The 20,582-nt window shown below is 61.0% G+C and overlaps 1 protein-coding gene across 5 annotated transcripts in view; it reads right to left on the bottom strand.

Annotated features, from left to right (window-relative positions):
- DAGLA (diacylglycerol lipase alpha) overlaps positions 1–20,582 on the bottom strand; it is a 63,288-nt gene that overhangs the window by 23,349 nt on the left and 19,357 nt on the right. Inside the window, exons 1-3 of one of the 5 annotated variants that reach the window (XM_047823626.1) lie at positions 16,468–16,479; positions 1,647–1,785; positions 1,063–1,251 (exon numbers count right to left, since the gene is read on the bottom strand). In XM_047823626.1, the coding sequence (XP_047679582.1) occupies positions 1,063–1,251; positions 1,647–1,741 (284 nt within the window). In that variant the 5' untranslated portion in view covers positions 1,742–1,785; positions 16,468–16,479. Of the gene's footprint in view, positions 1–14; positions 1,252–1,646; positions 1,786–14,750; positions 15,246–16,467; positions 16,480–20,582 lie in introns of those variants that run through there. The other 4 variants (XM_047823624.1, XM_047823628.1, XM_047823625.1 and 1 more) reach the window with 4 other exon arrangements.

A 20,582-nucleotide genomic window follows, 5' to 3' on the forward strand; every position in this document is an offset into this window, starting at 1 on the left:
CTTGGGCAAGTTACCTAATTCCCTGGGCCTCCGTTTCCTCATCTGTAAAATGGAGTGATGACGTCTGCGTTACAGGACTGTGGAGAATTAGATGGGAGAGGGTTCACTCACAGAGACTGCTACTTCCCCAGGAGGCGGCTCCGGCACTCAGGGAGGGAGGAAGGAGGAACCCGAGCAGGCCGCGTGGCTGCCCAGGCCGGGGGTGTGGGGACGCGGGGCAGCGTTAGAGACCCCGGCTCCACAGGCAGCACCTGCGGCAGCTCAGACTCCAGGCTTTGGAGACAAACAACCTGGGTTCAAACCCCAGCTCTGACACACACACACACACACACACACTAGCCGTGTGACCTTGAAGGGAGCTAATTAACCTCCCCGGGGCCCCAGATTCCTCATCTGTAAAATGAGACCAAAAATGGCTCCTCCCTCACTTAGCAAGGGGAAGGGCTTAGCGCGGTTCACAGAAGCCCCCGAGAAGCGTTCACGAGGAAAGACCGGGAACAGCAGCTGGAACCGAAGCCCAGAAAGAGAACACAGGCCGGCCCCCCAGGGAGCGAATCTGGGCCCCGGAGAGGCTTCTGGGGAAGGGGAGTGCTGCCTGGGGGAGGACTTCAAAGCAGCTGAAGAGACGCACTTGGCCTAGAACAGGGGCCAAAGAACTTTTTCTGTCAGGGCCAGAGTAAGTATCTTACACTTGTGGGTCCTATTCTCGGTCATGACTACTCAGCTCCGCTAGAGACATGCAAAAGCAGCCATAGGGAGAGAGCACGTAAACGAATGAGTGTGGCTGGGTTCCAATAAAACTATTTACAAAAACAGACGGCAGGCTGGATGTGGCCCTCAGGCCACCGTCCGCCCACCCCTGGTCCAGAACGTAAGCCCGGTAAGCCTGCTGGCTCGCCGCTGGACCCTGGTGCTGGCCCAGGGCCTGGCCCATCGCGTGTGCCCACCAGATGTTGGCCGGATGAATGACGGAGCGCGAGAGGAGGGTGGAGGTGGGGGTGGTCCGGAGCCGCCCCCACCCGAGGCGGGTGGCCCTTACCCAGGCGCACGTAGAGCACGTACTGCATGGATTCGCGGGGCTCTGTGTAGAGGATGCCCCCGCGCATGCTCAGCCAGATGATGGCCATCTCGGCGATCATGCAGCTCAACAGGATGCCTAGGTAGCCGCGGCCGTGGTCCACCAGGTTCAGGGAGCAGGCCTCGTTGGGGTTGTAGACCAGGCCGAAGAGCACCACAGACAGGATCACAAACCTGGGGAAACGCGCACGTGAGAGGGGCCAGGCCGTGCGGGCACCTCCCGAGCTCCCTGGCCAGCCAGGACTCAGTGGCTGGAGGGCTTCACAGCTTCAGGCTCAGGAGCACCGTCCTCCTGCTATCTAGTGCCTCTGAGGACACGGGCGGCCGGGAACAGGGAGGCGAGAGCAGGGAGCCCAGCCGCCAGCTGCGGGGGGACAGCAGCAGCGGCCCTGCCCAGTCACGGGGCCAGGGCCAGTGGTGGCCAGGCAAGGCCTCTGGGCACCACGTGGGTATGTCCCTAGGTGGTGGGGGTTCCAGACACCAACTCCTAGGAGCTGGGAGCATGACAGGGGCAGCACGGATGGCCAGAAGGCCTTCTTCCAGGCCTGTGGCATGGCCCCAAGACTCACCAGGTGGTGTGCAGGAGGAAGAGGAAGATGGCCGGCAGGACGAGGTCATCACTGCCCACAGACCAGCGCCGCCGGAACACCACGATCCCGGGCATGGCTGGCGGCTCTGCAGAGGCTCAGCGGGCCTGGTGCTCACCTCCTGCAAGACAGCAGAGGACCCTGTGGCTGCCTGGGCTGCTGTGGCATACTCCTCGGCCAGGCGTGGCCGGCACGCGAGCATCTCTCCCAGGCCCCACGGCCCACGGGCTTCCAGGCCATCGGAAATGCTGATCCATCCCGGGGCAGGACCTACCTCCAGCCCTATCCACACCCCCAGAGCCAATATAAAGGACCTCAGCAGCTAGACGCTGGCTTTGGCCTTATGCCTGAGGACTCTCCTGTCCCCGAGACTGGCGCTGGCCCTTCGGGACCGGCTCTCCCTGGGGTCACCCCAACAGTAACTTCCCAGTTCCGTTAAAGACCTGGGCTCACCCCCTGCCTCTCCCTACGTGGGATCAGGGAAGCCCCCAGCTCCCCTGTTGCCTTTTTTCCAGATCTGGCCAGTGCGTGCAGTCCTTGGGGGTGGGATGGGGGCTTCTCAGCCCAAAACAAACAAGCAGAAGGCTGAAGACCTTGGGGAAGGTGGGGGTAAGGGCGTACATGGGCCGAGCGTAAAGGCGGGAGGGCGCCCAGCACGCAGTAGGTGCTCAGCAAGGAGCTGTTGAATGAGCTCTTCAGTTTCTTGCTTTGCTGGACCCCTGGGAGTGTGCTCTGTGACTTGATTTTACACTCATCAGGCAGAATGCCCAACCACAGCTATGCCCCTTGGTAGGGAGGGGCATAGTTGGGATCCGGGGTCAGGAGCATGATGGGGGCCATCCAGCCCCTCTACTCAAAGGGTAGTGACTGGGCCCTGCAGGGCACCCCGTCCTCCTGGCACCCACACCTTCCATGCCCACGCTGAGCCACGCAACCTTTGCTGCCCAGTTCAAAACTCTCCGAAGCCGCTGAGTTCAAATTCGCCACAGGCAAGCTCAGGGAGGAGTGCCCAAGAATCCAGGGACCCCCACTCCCTAGAGCCCCAGGAGCAAGGGTAGTGCTGCAGGCCAGGAGGCTCCCCACAGGGGGGTCGTCCGGGGAGATGCTGGTGAGGGGCTCCAGGGTAACCCTGTGCTGAACTGTGCAGAGGACTCCCTGCCGTAGGGGGGGTGGGCGCCCCCGCTGGTGGGCACCTGCCCCCAGGCCCAGAGGCTTACATGGCACCTGGTCCAGAGGCGGGCGGCAAGTCCTCCTCCTCTCCCCGGTGACGGCTCCGGGGAAAGCGAGTGTCCTCGGAGACCAGCATCACTCGGGAAGCAAGTGACCAGGTATCCCCCGGCCGGTGGGCACGGCACTCAGGCTGGATGAGGGGACATGGGGCCGGGGGGCCAGCCGGCATGTCCAAGCCAGCCCATCTCTCTCTCCCCCTGGTGCAGCCACTCCAGCCGCTGCCAGGCTGTTCCCCGCGAGCTGGCGGCCCGGGCTAGCCTGTCGGGGTCGTGCCTACTCCTCCCCCCTCAGGAAGTGACATCATCCCACTCTCTCCAAGGAGGAGTCAGAGCGCGGATTCTGGGAAGTGGGGAGAAGGATGAAGAGCCCGGGAGCCGCATGGTGGGGTGGGGTGGCCGGGGGTGGAGGGCCGGGGCTCCAGCCAGTGGGTCCCAGGAGGGGCTGGGGCCAGCCAGCGCTGCCAACAGCTGGTGTTTCAGCTGCGGGTCTCCCCAGCCCCTCCCGTCTCCAGGTGGCGCAGGGGGCCAGCTGGGTCCCAGCAGGTGCTGCAGTTCCCATCCCCTCTAAGCGCTACTCCGCCCAGACCCCTGTGGTGGCGGGAGGAAGGGGTGTGCCGTCCTAGGGGGGCTGGAGGGTCCTGCCTCTGCCAGCCACCCACCCATCGTGTTCTCGGGGGGGGGGCCCTGCAGAGGGCCCTCCCCGATCCCCCAAGGGGCATCCCCACCCTTCACCTCTAGGAGTCTAGACCGGCTGCCACTCCTTCACCTCACACGTGCGAACTCACACGCGACCTGCGTGTGTGCGCACAGCCCTGCCCTCCCTGCGCTCCAGCGGGAAATGGGGAGAGCCTGGCCCCTGGCCCCGCGGAGGTGCCCGAAGGCCTGTCAGTTCTGTCAAGCCACCGGAGTGATGCCCGCAGTGCCAGCCTCTGCCCAGGCTCAGGGGGCGACCGGCCTGAGGCCGACAGCCACGGCCGCTGCCAGTGCCCACCCAGCTCACGTGGCAGGGCTCCTTCGGGCTGATCCCACCGGGTGCCCTGTTCCTCCAGCCTGTACCCGGGGCCAGCCCACCACCCCAGGATCCTGGCACAGGGCCAGGTGCCCCAGCTGCCTGGCTTCAAACCGGGGCCCCGACACCCACTAACTGTGTGACCTACTAGCTGTGCCTCAGTTTCCTCATCTGTAAAATGTCACTCGACCCCACCTGCTAAAGTTCTGGGGAGGACCACGGGAGAGAATGTCAGCAGAGGCCCCAGAGGTGCTGGATAATGGCAGGGAGGGGCTCAGGGAGTGGGCAAGGCAGAGGAAGAGCTTGTGAGCCCAGGGGGTGGGGGTGGGTGGGAACTGGCCACCCTTCCCCCGCCTGGGCTAGTGGATACTGTGGCTGGTCAACGACAGGTCACAGTGTGGGATGGGGGTCACAGGGCCTGTGCCGTTGGGGGAGGCTGGGCCGCTTCACTCCATGTGGATTCATGGATCTCAGGGCTGCTATTTTTAAGGGCTTGAAAGGCACCCTTTCTCTGAGACCCCAGCCCTTCACAATGGGGGCCTGTTCCCCTGCTGGGGATGTGATTTCATCTGCAGGAAATGTCTCAGCGGGGGGCGGGGGGGGGCAGAGGCTACTTCCTGGTCTGGGGCTGCCACAAAGCACCTCCTCTCGCTCTCCTTCCCTGGGGCACAGGGTCGATGCCCTCCAACAGTTGCATCTGTGGGGCTCACAGCCTCCCCTCCTCACCCCGGACCAGTGGCATCTCTGGGGCAGGAGTGGTGCCTCCTCCAGCGGGGAAGAACGGAGGCACTTCTGGGGGCTCCCCACGGCCCCTGGCTAGGCCCCCAGCTCTGGCAGGTCTGAATGGGGTACCAAGACCCCCCTCACGTGGATGGATTGACTTTAGTAGCCCTTGGTGGTCCCTTTCTTCCCCCATCCACAAAGCCCCATTTCCCCGCTGGTGATTCAGGCTCCCAAGTTAAGTATCGATCACCTGGGGAGTGCCTCTTTCTAAAAATACAAAACTCTTTTTTAAAAAGGTACAGGCTCTCTGCTACTTTTAAAACCTTCCAGGGCTCCCATGCCTGCAGGATAAAGTCCAAGCCCCTCAGACAGTGGCTTAGTCTCCAGCTGGCAGGCTGTGCAACCTTGTGCGGGTGCCTGGCCCTCTCTGAGTCCTGGACCAGGAAAATGCTCTCCAACTCCCGGGGATCCAGGGCATAGGCAGATACAAGTACAGAGACTGCCTTAAGCTAGTCAGTTCTTTCTGGCTGTGGGCGGGGGATTCCATCCCCTCCTCACACTGCCCCACCTTTCTTTCCCAACTCCCCCCAAAACTTACATTGCCCTAAAAAACACCCTGTTGGAAGAGTCCGTGCATTGCTTGCTCCAGTTCCTCTGCCAGGCAAAATCCTACTCACCTTTCCAGGCCAGCCCAAAGTCATGGCCTCTCTGAAACCCACTCTTGACAGGTACAACAGGCTGCTCCCTTATGGGACCCCCAGACCTCTCATCCCAGGGTAGCCCTGGGCATAGTGTCTTATAGTAAACGTGTCTATGCCTCGCTGCCTATCCCTGCCCCGGCTCAACCGGGGGTCCCTAAGGGCCTGGGTCCTGCGGTGCTTGACACGCACTCGGAGCCCCTGGGGTGCGAGCACGTCTTACCTGGCACCGGCCTCAGTGTCCTGAACCACAGGTGCGGCCCTCCCCACCCCCCCAACCCCCACCCGGCCAAAGCTGCTGCAACACCTCTCCTCCAGTCACAGTGCCAGAGAGGACAGGGCTCCTTTCCCTCTTAATTCATGTCCTTGGCTTTTTGGGAAATGTCCCACCCCAGTGCCTCCCCTGACCACCGAGGGACAACCATCTTCCCCTCCTCTGGCTCTCCTGACCAGTCCAGGGCTTTAGTTTCTTTGCCTGCAAAGCTGGGATAACACCCCTCCTGAGAGCACTGTAGCTGGAACTGGCTGGGACAATGTCACTGGGGCCTGCACAGGCCCCGGCAGACCCGAAGCATCCATTTGTGGGGCTGTCCTGGGGGGACAGCTCCTGGGGGGCTTTCTGGGGACTTCCTGGCAGGGTGATCTGTGACTGGGTGCTGAGGTCTGGGCAGATGCTGTCTATGCCCATGGCTGGCTCTAGCTGGCGGGCAGGAGCCTTACTGAACAGGTGTAAGCCCGGACAGGCTAACCTGCCCTCACCATGGATGGGCCTTGGGAGGTTGCTGGCTAAAAGCGCCCCAGGCTGGGCCTCATCCTCTGATCCTAAGGTCCCCTTGGGCTTGGCCCTGGGAGCCGGTTTTGGAGAAGAGCCCTCCCACAGTTGGTCCTAGCCAGCACGGTGCCCAGAGCCCCCAGGTGAGGAAGGAGGGCACGGCTGCTGTATCTGTCCTCCTGATGGCCCAGGGCTGGTGGGAGACGGGAGTAGGGTCAGGTCGCCAGAGCCAGGATGAGCCCGGCACCCACAGGAGACAGGGTGATGTGTTCTGAGAGGCCGTCTAGGGCCACCCCCAGCTTCCAGGTCAGCCCATGAGATCTCCCACTTGGCCAGAGCTGGAAGGGAGGGATAACCATAGGGCCTGACAGCAGGTGAGCATCTCCTGTGTCCCAAGTTCTGGTCTCACAGCAGGGAGGCGGGTGACAACAGCACTCAGTCTGCACACTCTAAAAACAGACCGTGCCTGCAAGCTGGCCCCGCACGTACTGTCTGTGTGACCTTAGGCACGTTACTTAACCTCTGCATGCCTCAGTTTCTAAAATGGGCTGAGAACAGTACCTACCCTCAGAACTGTCACAGGGTTAAATGAGCCATACACTTAAGACAGCAGCTGTCACACAGCCAAGTGCCCAGCAAATCCTCCCCTGCCAGCACTATTCCCGAAGGAGGAACTGAGGCTCAGAGACTCTGCGGGTGGGAGACACAGGTCATACCTACTGCCACCTGAGGCCCACACCTAATGAAGGAATGTCGGTTAGGAGGGGCTCAGAAACAGTCCCGTCGCCCCCTTTTATGGGTGAGGAAACCGAGGTTCAGAAAGGCCCCAGAGGCTCCTGGCTTCCCTACACTTCCAGCCCTGTGGTGTCACGCCCGGGGGGGGGGGGCGGGGGGCTGGACACACAGTCCCAGAGACCCGGGGCGGGCTCCCTCCCTCCCTCCCTCCCCCTTCCTCACGCACACCCTCGTCGAACTCCCTGCAAGAGATCTCTCTTTCATGCTCCTGACGCATAACCCTCTTAGAAACTGGCCGCTCCACATGCTCCCTTGCCCGAGATCCACCCACAAGAAGGTATCAACCGCTTATAAGTTTCAAACAGAGTCATTCACGACTGGCTCGCCCGCCACCTCCCATGGCAGGGTCCCCACTACTCTGCAGCTCAGCTGGCAGAGGACAGAAAAGAGACCTCAGACCCAAGTCCTCCTTCCCTGGATCCTCAGTTTACCCCTGCCTGCCGAGGCTGGCGACTGGGCCAGGTCTAGCCACATCCTAGAGCCGCCAGTCCTGCCCCAAGAGCAGTGTCCCCAGGCCGGAGTGTCACTGCCCCTCCAGACCTCAGTTTCCTCCTCTGGAGAATGATGAGCCTGGGCAATTAATAGGAGGCTTGCGTTTTTGTACTTATGTTATTATTTACTTAATTTTACAATAAATGGTTGCATGTGCCTTAGAGGAACCAGAAACAAGGAAGAGGTGGACTATAGATTGAAGAACAAATAAGCTTCAGAACAAAAGCTAAGGAAATCAAAACAGAAGGTTGGGGGGGAATCAGTTGCACACGGGTAAGGCTTACAGGCCCTCACAGGAACTACATGTAAGACTATTACTAGACTCCATGCTTCCTGGTGGCCAAAGTAAAAAGGGAAATTGGGCAGCCTGAAAGGGCTCTTTTAGCTCTGCAAGGTATTTTGATCTTTGGTGCCCACAATGAATGGGATTTCAAAGGGCTTTGAAATCAGGAGGTGAGAGGGACAGGCACGTGCTGTCTGCCAGGCTCTCTCGGTCTGGCTCAGATTGTTTCTGTGTTGGATGCTGGAGCTTGTCTAGTCTTGGTGGGGGAAGGGCATCTGACTTGGGGGCGGAATGACTATAGTGAGGCCAGGCCCCTGGCAGCCTGCAGGGTGAATGGCGGCCCCCAGAGGCTCTATCCTAACTGGGGCGGGCTCGCCGATGGGCCACCCTCTTGCTTGAAACTGTGCTGGCAGATGGCTCTTGACCCTCCTTATCAGCGTCCAGAGCACGGGCTTCGGTGGTGGTCAGATCCTAACCCCTCCACTTCTCAGCTTCACGGCTAGTTAGAGAGCTAATTAACCTCCCGGTTCACTTATGTGGCTTCCGTGAGAGCACCCGCACGGGGAGGGGCTCAACACGCAGAAACCGGATTCTGATTTCCTGAGACGGCAGGGTGGTTCCAGGGTGTCAGGGTGATGGGGAGGAGATGGCCCGCCTGTTAAGTCTGGGACTCAGTCCTTCTGCTGTTTCTGGCATTTGTTAGTTGCCTACCAAGTCTGGGGTCTCGTCTAAGCCCCCTGTAAACATATCTCTCTTCGTCCTCATAACAACTCTGGGAGGCAGCCTGGTTCCGGAAGCCGTGTCTTCGCCACTGCGCTGCCTCTGAGGAGCAGGACTCAACCAACTGCCTGCTTCTGAACTCAGGCGCTGGCTTCAAAGCTCCCCTCACAGAGCAAGGAGGCAGGGCCTTGGAAAACCATAAAGGACTCTCTGGGTCTCCATCTGGCTGCGGACGCACGGTCGCACGGCCACGTGGGAGAGAGTGGGTGTCGGCCTGTTCTGCGGATGAGGACGCCTGAGCCCCGAGTGGTTGTCCCATGGCCTGTCTCGAGGTCAGCAGGCTGTGGAGCCAGGAGAGAGCACAGAGCTAACACTGTAAATGTCGTCTTATTCTAGCCTCGGTTACCCCCGCTTCACAGATGAAGAAACCACGACTCGCGGAGGTGCAGCATTTGCCCAAGGATCCCACGACAAGGACAAGGCCGAGCTGGGATTTCGAGCAGCCTCCTTGAGTTACTTGAAAGGGAAAAAAAAAAATCTGTGCCTCCTTCCGTCGGACTTCCGCTTCCCAGACACAGACACTGAGACCCACATGTCCCTTCCACCCTGAAAGCCCCTTCTCCTTCCTGGGGTCTTGGCCCCACATGGAGGCTGGGCTCTGGAAGGCACAGGAAGGGGGAAGGAGCCGCAGGAGGCGACAGAGACAAAGCATGCGTGGGCTGGGGGGCCGCGTGCGCCACCAGCCTGTGCCCGGGTGTGTGCCACCCAAGTTAGGGACCCAAAAGCTGTTGCTTTCCACGCCTCAGCTGTGCCGGAGCAGAAGGCAGAGCTGAGCCTGCCCAGGGCTGGGGCCGGATTTCAGCATGAGATGGGCCCTCCCAGGCTCAGGCCCTGGGACTAGAAGAGGGCGCCTGGTGCGTCTGGGATCAGGAGGGGCACCCGCCGCCACTTGTGCCCTGAGCCCCCTGAGTCTTAGACTAACGAGGGCCTTCCCCGTCCTCCCCACCGGGACAGCCTTGAAGGGGAGGTGCCTCCCCTGCCCCTCACTCCAACCCGAGGGGTGGGTATGGCTGTTCCCACGTCGCATGGGGGCAAACTGAGGCTCCGGGGGCTCAACAGTCTAATGAGTGAGGGGCCAAGTCGGGCTTTGAGGCCGCGTCTATGTGCTCTGTTCTCTCCACGTCACCGCTAGGCTTGCTGGCCAGAGCTCTTTCCACAGAAACGCAGTCTGGGGCCGTGCGCGCTGAGTGAGGAGGACTAGCCCCAACTGCCGGCGGCCAGGCCTGCTTGCCGTCCAACAATTATTTTAACACCTATGCTTTTTTAATCTTACACAGCATTTACTACATGCCAAGGACTGCAGTGAGCCGTTCCCAAATACTACCTCTATTTTTTTCATACATTTTTAAAACGCTCATTTATTTATTTTGAGAGACAGAGGGAGAGAGAGAGAGACACAGAGAGACAGCGAGAGAGAATCCCAAGCGGGCTCCATACTACTGGCACGGAGCCCAACTCAGGGGGCTTGAGCTCACGAAGCCGCGAGATCATGACCTGAGCCGAGATCAAGAGTTGGACGCTTAACCGACTGAGCCACCCAAGGCGCCCCACGACTTCCTTTGATTTTAATTTAACCTTTTTAACAACCCTCTGAGGTAAGTGCTAGTCTTACCGCACCTGAAGGATTATGAACCGGGGCCCAGAGAAGTTAAATAACTTGCCCAAGGTCACTTAGCAAGAGGCAGAGCCAGGCTCTGCTCCAGGCTGTGCTCCCAGCCCCTCCTGAGAAGCCCTCATCAGGGCTCCATTTATCACTGAGGCTCCCGCTTCTCATTCTCACGCTAATTATTCTCCTCTCTTCCACAACAAACAGGATCTGCCATCTGCCACCGGCCTTGTCACTGACACCAGCCAGCTCCCTGGGAATCAAGTGGGGCCTTTGGTCTCCTGCTAGTTGCTCTGCGAGGACAAGTGGCTGCTGGGGAAGGAGGAGGGAGGGCCCCGGAGGGTCTCTGGCAGCCGGGCCGGACTGTCCTCCCACCCCACCCCCCTCCCCTGCTCCTCCCTCTGGGGGTTTCAGTCGTGGGCCCAAAGGACCTGTTTCCAATAGTGAAAGGGGTCCCTCCAGGTTTCAGTCAGGCCAGGCTTTGTTTCTGAGTTCTTCTTCAGAAACTGGTTATTTCCCTGAAATTAGGAATTGGCCCGTGTCCCACACTCATTCCCGTGCCCGGGGCAAAGGTACCCTGGAACGGCCCAGAGAGGCGGGCTCTCCAGCCTCCTGATGGTGCTGCTTGGCCATCTCTAAGCCCCAGGCCAGCTCCTCCTGCCAGTCTGTGGGGGGAACCCAAGTTTGTTTCCACCCAGGGCGCGTCCTTTCCATATCACCCCTGTTCCCCCCACGTGCTCTCGCAGGTCCACCCTGCTCTCCTCTGGAACCCTCCCTCCCCCCAGTGCATAGACCTGGAGGCTGGTGGCCAACGGAGGAGCCCGCCGCTGCCTTCCCTGCAGCCCTGGAGTGGGGTAGCCCTGGGTTTGAATCTTGATTCTGTCACTTCCACTTGCCCGTGACCTTCACTTCTCTGAGCCTCAGTTTCCTCATCTGCAAAATGGGATAGCGAAGGTCCCTGCTTCAAAGGGAGTCACGAAGAGTAAATGAAGTAACACATATAAAGCACTCAGCTCATCGAAAGTACTAGTTGTCGTTATTTTTATTTATTGGCCGCGTCTCCTGAGTGTTCAGACCTTGCCTTCACTGCACCAAGCCCCTGCCCCCGAGGTGTGGGAGGGGTGCTAACTTCTCTGCGATCTAGGACAACCCTCCTAAACAGAGAGGCCCAGCTCTCTATCCCCCACTACCGGGCTGACGCGCGCCTGCTCTTATCCTTGTCAACCTACAGGATGACCTGACCTCCCTCTCCCGGAAGCCCTACCTTCTCATGCTGAGGCTTTACCGGCCCTGCCTCCTTTCATCCACAACAAGCCAGTGAGATGGGAATCACTAGCCCACGGGTCAGCTTGTACCACGGGGCTCGGCCCGAGGCCATGCCTGTGCTACTGCTGGAATTCTCTGCATCTGTGTCTGAGTTTCAGAACATCCCAGGGCTCAAACTCAGGATGCCTTGAGGGGCAGAGGCCCACTACTCATGCCCATCCGTCCAGTTTGTCATTGTCTTCACCGTACCCCCCCCCCCCAGCCTCCTGAGGGGCCTCTGTAAAAGCCACCAACTGGGAGTGCCCCGCCCCCCTGCCCCCTCTACCAGGCAGTTCACTGCAATGCCCTGTGGCCTGGCTTCCCAGAGCTTCCCGAAGCGGAGACTCCCCATCCCTGTGCTGGCAACACCTCTGAGAGGAATTAGCACCTTCCACTTCATTAGTGGCCCCCTAATGAGGTTGTTAATGAGAATGCTAAGTGGGCACACCCAGCCAGACACCTCAACTCTGGAAGCTCTCACCCCCAAGCCCAGCATACCGCGCACCAGCATGGTCCTGTCACACCTCCTCAGGCTGTGGGCTGGGTCTCGGGGTCTGGCCCACATTGGGGAAAACGCCTTCCACAGTCTGCACGGGCCAAGGATCCAAGAAGCGGCCACCTCTGTGGGCAGCCCAGCCATCTAGGGCACAGGCCAGCCGCCTGGCGATCGGGTTTCACTTCTACCATTCCCTGGGCATCAAGGAAGCAGGCGGGCATTGAGTGACAATGTAACACGAGTGCTTTCCCAGGGGAGGAGGTCTGCAGAGTTCCCGTATGTAACAGCGAGTGCCAACATCCCCTGCCCCCCACGGGACATGGATGGGGGCAGCACGCTCTGCTTTCAAGGGCACACATGCCCGGCCCGGGCCGCGCCCCATGTGGCCCTCCTCTCCCGTGTCCCGTGAAGGGATATCAACACTCTCTGAAGCGGGGTTCCGGAAACCCTCAGGGACCCCCAGACAAGGGGAAGTGGTCACAGCAGGCAGGGCAAGGGCTTCCTGGGGCTTGTAGGCTATGTCGTCAGAGCGGGTTTTAGCTGTTCTGCATACTGGGTTTCCTTGTGACATTTTCTTTGAACTAAACAGTCTTAAAAACATTTGAGAGGCACTGAACAGGATGACCTCTCAGGTCCACTCTGGCCTTGACTTTTAGAATTCTACGTGGTTTTGCTTCAGAAGGGCCAAGGAAAGAGCCCTGGGGCCCCAGGCAGGAGCCCAAACTGGTTTGACGCCACACATGTGTCTGCCTGGCCTGAGCCCTGAGGACGAAAGGGGTCACAGAAAGCATCGACCCAGGACCTCTCACTGAGGCCTGTGGCCGACTCTGCTGTCCTTCAGACTCCCCCCCACCCCCATTCCCTCCCACCTTCCTGGGCAGGACAAAGCTGGGCACCCAAGCGCAAGTTGCCATAAGTCTCCAAGAGGGAGTGGGGGCTCAGAAGGTCTTAGACCTGCTCTTGTCCTGGTGTCTCTATTCACTCAGAGGTCCACCGAGCACAGTGCCCACTTCCCAGGACCAATCAACTACAGGACCGACCGCATTTGTAAACCGGGATGGTGATGACAGAGCCTCCCTCGTGGGGCTGCTGTGAGGACAAAGTGAGTTCAAAGCTGTAAAGTGCTGAGAGCAGGGGCCAGCACAGAGCGGGTGCTCAGTAGCATCAGCTACACGTACACACAGTTTATGGTTTTAATTAAATCAACCCCCTCCTCAAAAGCCTATCATGGCTCCGAAATGCCCTTTAAATACGATTAAAACTGCCAACCACTGGCTATAAAGCTCTCCACCGACCGCCGCCCCTTCCGTCCCTGCCCATCGGACAAGCCTATTTCCTGCTCCCGACTGTATCTCCTGTCTGCTCAGAACTGAGCGAGTGCAGGGGTTTCCTCCTCTCCAGATGGCCCTCTCACTTCAGAGGCCCCTCCCTGGTGAGGCTCAGGGCCCGTCCCCAGTTGGCCTTAAGCCCCGTCCTGCATGATCAGCCCAGGACTGGCCAGGAGAGCCACGGCCTGAGTTCCTGCAGCCTCCTGGTGTGTCTGAGGCACCACCCCCACGCAGGTGCTCCCGGGGAGAAAGCTCGGCCTCCCCCTGCTTCTCTCCTGGCCTAGGGGGTGGGGCCTGGAGGCCCTGGGCAACAGTCTGGAAATGGGGCGAGCCCGGGAGGGGAGCCCAGGCCTCCACCATGGGGGTAACCGCATCGGGCAGCTGAAAAGCGTCAGCCTTCCTCCGCCCGCTCATGCCTGGGCGGGACCCAAGGACCCGCTTTTGTCTGCATAGGAAGAGAATCCTGGCTGGATTTTGGACTCGAGAGTCTGGTGTCACTTTCTTTCCCAGAGGGCTCACCCTCCGGGGCGTGAGGCCCTAGCCGCGTCACACTGTCACTTCTGTGACCTCTGCTTCTCTGCCTGCTCCCTGGGTGTGGCCCTGGTGACCACGGCTGCCGTCCTTCTAGCCCACTTACTGAGGACACAGCAGGGAGGAAGTAACAGGCATGTGGTCGGGGGCCTCTTCCCAGTCACCCTGGGGCAGGTGCCCACGGCCCCCCATTAACTGCCTGCCACCAGGGGAAACGAGGCAGGCCTTTCGCTGCCCCCTGCTGGCCCCAGGAAGGTCTGCAAAGCTGCTGGCGACTCCTAGAATGAACCTCTCAAAGAAGAGCTAACAGCACCGAGAGAGACCGGCAGGGCCAGGCACGGAGTGCTAACAGGATGCCCACCTGGGGCGGTGGAGACGGACGAGGTCCTGGCCAGACCGGCAGAGGCCGAGGCTCCTGCCAGGCAGAAAGTGGCACCTCAGCTCCTCCAGGGCTTGGGGAGGCAGTGTGACAATGCCTGCTCTCTCAGCAGGCCCGGACTTCACTGCTTGTCCCAGAAAGGCTCTGGAGCGGGAGGGTGGCGGTGAGGGAGTCAGCGGGAGCTAGGGGACCTGAAGGGGGGTGGCCTGCATCACAGCTCCTGCTGACTTCCCCACCCGTGGTGGCCGCTGGCTGCTATAAATACCACTCCTGCCTCTGGATGTTGCAGGAGGTGACCTAGAATTGTGGGCTCCGGGGCCTCCTGGGTGCCCCCTCCCTGCCCGTGTTTGACAGAGCCTGCCTGACTAGAACGTCCTCGCAGCCTGGGAGCCCGCCAACACCAAACAGGGCCCTGACCGGGGACGGGAAACCCCGACACTGAGGGAGGCAGCTGTGGCTTCCAGCCCTGAGCCTCCTATGACCAGCATTGCTACCGCTTTCGTGGCAAGTGTGGAGGGCACCCGGCCCCTGGAGAGCAGAGGCCTGGCCGGCCTGCAAAGGAGATGTGGCACCCAAGGCCAGGGGCCCTGGCTCCCAAACCACCTGACCCTGGGCCCCCTCCCGCACCGCCTTAGTCCCACTCTGATGCCGAGATTCTACCTGATTTCCAAACTTCCCATCGGCCTGAAAGCCTCTCTGGGTGGCCTCGAGAGCGCTCTGTTAGAACGTGTGGTTCTTGTTCCTTCTTCCAGCTGCTAGCATGCATCTGAGTGAGTCCTTTTCTGCACGAAAGGCCCTTGACAGGCCCAGGCTCCAGGCCCCAGGCTTGGCTGATCCAGGAGCACAGGACAGGTGGTGGCCCCGGGCCGAGCAGTGGTAAAGCCCCCAACCGTCACACATGGCCAGGGTCTGGTCCCAGGCTCCCTGGCTTGGGGCAGGGGAGGAGACGAGAGGAAGAAAGCCTAGGAACAGCTCTGGGGGTGGGCTCTGGGTGCTGTGAACACAGGTGAAACCTAGTTAAAATGAAATGCGCGCACGCTGCCATCGTCTGGCTATCTGTCGGACATCCAACAGATACAGTGCCTGCAACACGCCAGGGGCCGACACGGGACCAGCCTTCACAGAGCCCACAGGCCAGAAAAAAAGAGAGACTTGAAGCGAATCTCCACACCCAGCAATGACAAATTCCGTGACTTGTGCTCAGGGCGGGTATCCCATCAGAGCCCGAGTAAGGAGGTAGGAGCCGGGGCTGAGGTCTGAAGGACAAGCCAGAGTCAAGAGGCCACCAGGAGGGGGGCAACACAGAGGTCGCCCCTCAGCAGGAGGACCCACGCAGGGGGACCAGGAAAGACAGAACACAGACCAGATTAACCAGATGGGAGCAAAAAGGAGGACCGAGTTGGAAAGGCCAGTGGGCCCAGCCCGGGCAGGGCCCTGGAGTCTGAGCTTTGTCAGCAGTAACCACGGGCCACAGCAGGCATGAGGGTGGAGAGAAGTCGGGGCAGCGGACACTGGTGACAGATGGGAAGGGGCAGTACAGGAGAGGGTGTTGTCAAGGACGCCCCAGCCAGATGGTCCTGGTGCAACTGGACAAACAGCAAGCGATCTTGGTTCCAGGGGCCGTCACGCTCCTGGAGCACTTCCTGCGGACAGGGAAGGACGGATGGCGCCCTGGTCCCACCCCACCCGCCCTGGGAGGAGCACCGTTAGAACACAGGCCTGGGGCAGCCCGCCCCACCCCAACATCTACCTACTCTCCTGGAAGCCGACTGTCAGGTCAGCCCAGTTCTGTCCCCAGGGTGCAGCAGGCCCAGGTGTCAGCTGGGCAGCATCGGCTCAGGGGCAGTCCCTGGGCTGTGCTCAAGCTGCCCAGGGTGGAGGTGCCTCCCCTGAACAGTCAGCTCCTTGCCTTTCCTGCTACCAAGCTCTGACCCCAAACACAACCATGGGGAGGGGACCATAGCTCGGGGGGGTGGGGGGGGGGGCCTCTCAGGGGATGCCAAGCCCACATGGGAGGGGAAACAGGTTCAGAGAGAGCACGTCTGTCTGCTGGTTGACCCCCCCCAGCACCATTTCCAGTCACCCCATTTAGAAAATGCTCCCCTCGTGCTGCTGGCCTGCCTGGCCTTGTCTCCTCCCACGCTGCCCTCGCTGATCACCGTCCAGTGCTCGGGCCTTCTCTCTGTCCCTCATACAGCCAAGTGTGCCCGATCTCAACGCCCAGGCCCTCAGGCCTCCCCACGCCCGGATGTGTCCCTTACCCGCTGCAGTCTTCCAGTGGCTGGTCTCTTGTGTCACTCCGATCCTAGCTCCAACCTGGCTCCTCTGACCCACCAGCCGGATCTCAGGTGTGCCTGTCCCCGTCCCTCTCCATCACCTCACTGTCACTCCTGCATCCAGTGCCATTGTCTGTTAGCCTGTTTACTATCTAGCCCCTTCCCCCCGTCGGGTGTGGTTCCCGGGGGGGCACAGACCCTGCCTTTCTTCTTCCTGCTGTGTCCCTAGCTCCCAGCAAAGGGCCTGGCAGGTGGCAGGAACCCACCGAATCCCTGCTGCCTGAGAAGGAGCAGCGTGTGAGCACAGCCCCGAGGGAGCCGGTGCAGAGCCCAGCCTGGAGCCCAGGGCTCCTGCCGTCCAGCCTGGGGCCCTCTCCACACCACCCGCCAGACCCAAGCTCTGTCCTGAACTGCTCCGGCAGCCGCAAGTGCGTACGGGGCCTCACTGGCACCCGACGACCCCGCCGTGGGTGAAGCGGGGAAGAAGTGTGGCATGCCAGTTTCGCTGATGGGGAGACTGTGGCAGGGAGGGGGTGCTGGGTGATCTGCCTGAGGGCAGCGGAACGGAGCGAGGTCCGTGACCAGGTTTTCGGGGAGGTCCTGCTGCCTGAGGGGCTCTTCACCTCGATGCCCCGTTCTCCCTGCATGGAGGGCAGCACCTCACGGCCGCCCTGGGAGGGAGACGGCCCAGAGAGGCCGCCCTGCAGCCCAGCGGTTTCAGGGCACCGGCCTGTGAAGTCAACCAAACCTCACCGGTCACCGACCTGCCCGTGACCTAGTGACCGTGGGAAGTCTCTTGGCCTCGGTCCCTCACCATACAACACAGACAGGAACAGGGCTGCCTCCTGGGCCACTGGCGGAGGATGGCTTGGTCAAGGGCCTGTCCCACAGGTCTGCATTCTGCCTCCCTCCCTGTGACCCTGATCGCTCTCGGCCAACTTCCTCGGAATGTGAGAACAAACCGGAAGTAGCCAGAGCTTCTTGGAAGGAAGACTATAAAAAGCCTCGGCAATGTCATGACTTCCCTTTAAGACACAGCGTTGGGCCTCACCCCAGGTTCTCTCCTCCTGGCTCACGCAGGCACAACCCCAAAGGGACCAGAGGAAGAGGGCGGGCGGCCCCGAGAGACACCTCCCTGCCCCAGATCTGCCCTACCAGAGGCAGGGGGCCGCGGTGTGTGGCAGGGACAGCCCGAACGGCGAGAGGGCTGGTTTCTAGACCCACAGCCCCTCTGTGCCGGCTCTTCCACCCCTCTCTGCACAGAGCCTCCTTTTCCCTCTTCTGGGCTTCAGGAGGATGCCTGAGATCACGTCTGGGAAGTGCTCAGAGCTCCCCAGAGAGAGAACAGAGGGATCCAAGGTGGGATTAATTATGTATCAATGTGCTCGTTTATTAGCACTTCGGGTTTACTGCAGGGGCAGAGTGGGAAACGCGCGGGGCTTGGTGTCAGAGAATCCAGGCCTGGTCCCGGGCCCAGCCACTAATACATGTGGGCAAGTCGCAGCCCCTTGGAGCCCTGGTTCCTGTAAAAGGGGGATAAAAAACATCTAAGTGATGTGGGTTAAAGTACGCCACAAACAGGAGTTTCCTTCCCTGCCAACGGGGTTGCCAGGGTACCAGCCCCACAGCGTTGCCGTGAGGAACAACAGTCGGGTACCGGGCACGACACACATTAGGGGTCGTTACTGCTGCCGCGGGAATGGCGTGTGGGGTGCAGGGCCTGATGACGGGGCTGTCTGCGATGCCGCCCAAGCCTGCAGACTGTGTCGGTCCTGGGGTGGGCACCCACCCCTGACCAGCAGCAGGAGAGAAGGTTCCACAGGGCCTGGTGGCCACAGCGACTCAACACCGTCCTTCCTCCACATCCGTCCTGTGCCCCCCCCCACACCAGCTAAGAAGAGGGGTGGAGGGACTTGGGCTCCCCACTGCCAGGAGCCCGATGCACTCGGCCAGCTCCCCAAGGGCAGGGTGGGAGTGACCAGGCAGTCTCTTGCAAGCCGCACCCACCTGGGAAGGCTGTCCCCGAGCCTGGGTGATGTCGGCTGCCCTCTGCTCACAGAGCTCTTTGCCCAGGAGGGTGCAGCACAGCCTATTGGTGATAGCCTGCTTGTCCTTACAGCTTGCTTGGCAGGTACCAAGCGGTGGAGAGACCACGGGCCAGAGCAGTGGGTCTGCTAAAGGCCACGGTGCAAAGCAGGGTGGATACCCCATGGCATGCCAAGATCCCTCACCCTCAGGGACCAGAGGCAGGTCCCTCACCCTCCAGAGTGGAGGGCCACCAGAGGCAGGACTGCAAGGAGGGAGGTGCTGGCTCCCTCCCCAGCTGATGCAGGCCTCTCCCTGGGGTCCCAGCCGTAGTGAAGAGAGGGCTCCCTCTTCCCTGGGGTGCCAGATCCACCTGGCTTCTGTCCACCTAATCTGTTCCCATCAGCCTCGAGGACCAGGCCCGTGGCCTCCTTGAGGTCCGTGACTTGAGGTCAGTCTCTGGTCAATGACTTACTATGGAGCAGAGGACTCAGCCAGACCAGGGAGAAGATGCTGGAAGTCAGGAGGGCAGGCAGAGGGGCGGGCCCAGGGCCCAAGAAGAAATCACCAAGTGCCTGGGGCTGATTCATCTGAAAAGGGGTGAAGGGCAGGGCAGGGCGGGGACTGGCTGAGTCCAGGCAAGCTCTCCTCACTGGGAGGAAGGGTGGGGGCTGCAGACCAGCAGCAGCTCCAGGAAGGATTGGGGCAGATGTGCCTGTGAGGGATGCTTCTGCCCCAGCCACACAAAAGTCCCATTGATGCTACCCCTCGCCCCCACACTCTGCCAGTGCCTAACATAAGGGCTCTGGGGACCTCTTCTGCTCCTTGCCGACTGTCCAGCTGCCGCTGTCGCCCTGGCACGCCAGGCACGCACGCCAGGCCCGGCACTGCAAAGTCACACGCTCTGCGCGGGCGAGGCCGGGTACTGCCCAGCCAGCATTGGGACTGCAGGGCGTGGCACTTACAGGCAGTGTGGCCTTCCTTGGTCATGCAGAAGACACTGGAAGCTTCCAGGTTAATCTGGAAGCCCTGAAGCAGAAGACCATCTGCCTGCCACCCTTGCCCAGCCTCACCCGAACCCATGTTCCTGGAGGGCAAACCTTGGGCAAACAACGAGCCAGGTGTAAGTGGCCCAGCAAATGCAGGGCTGGGAAAAGCAAACACCGTAGGCCACACCGTTCTGCTGGGCCTGCTGCCCTACAGGATGGCACTCGACTGCTCAGGGTGGCTCTGCCCACAGCTGCTATGGAGGCCCCCAGAGGGAACTGGAGGGTGAGGTAGGGGGGAGGCGGCAGCAGGGGAGAATGGGCAGGGCACAAGTCCTCAGGGAGATAGGCTTCCCACACTGAGCCTTCTCTAGGGGACAGGACACACAATCCAGAAGGAGGTATGCCGGGGAGGGTCAGGCTGACCTGGGCCTGGAGCCTCTGCTTGGCCACGTGCTGGCTGGGTGACACTGAACAAGCCTTAGGGCTTTGGGGCCAGCAGTGCCCATGTGAGCAGCCCTCGGGAAGGTTAAATGGGACAGGACCCACGTGGGAAACACTTTGAATGCAGTTTGGCACAGATGAGGGTCTCAATACACATGTGCTCTGCCCAGTGTCACACGGGCGTCAGGTAGAGCCAGGGCAGGGCACAGAACACGGGCAGCACCAGAGAAGCCTGGACACCTCACCCTTCAAGGGCATGCTCATCCAGCTACTCTGTGACCCCCTGGCCTCAGCCTCCAGGGAGACTTCTGACCCCAGGCTGCAGGAGCAGGGGCTGCTCCACCAGCAGGGGCTGCTCCACCAGGGGGGGCTGCTCCACTAGCGGGGGCTGTTTCACCAGGAGGGGCTGCTCCACCAGGAGGGGCTGCTCTACCAGGGGGGGCTGTTCCACCAGGAGGGGCTGTTCCACCAGGAGGGGCTGCTCCACCAGGAGGGGCTGCTCCACCAGGGGGGCTGCTCCACTAGCAGGGGCTGTTTCACCAGGAGGGGCTGTTCCACCAGGAAGGGCTGCTCTACCAGGGGGGGCTGCTCTACTACCGGGGGCTGTTTCACCAGGAGGGGCTGCTCCACCAGGAGGGGCTGCTCTACCAGGGGGGGCTGTTCCACCAGGAGGGGCTGCTCCACCAGGAGGGGCTGCTCCACTAGCAGGGGCTGTTTCACCAGGAGGGGCTGCTCCACCAGGAGGGGCTGCTCTACCAGGG

The sequence above is a fragment of the Prionailurus viverrinus genome, chromosome D1, assembly GCF_022837055.1.
Source record: "Prionailurus viverrinus isolate Anna chromosome D1, UM_Priviv_1.0, whole genome shotgun sequence".
Lineage (NCBI taxonomy): Eukaryota > Metazoa > Chordata > Mammalia > Carnivora > Felidae > Prionailurus > Prionailurus viverrinus.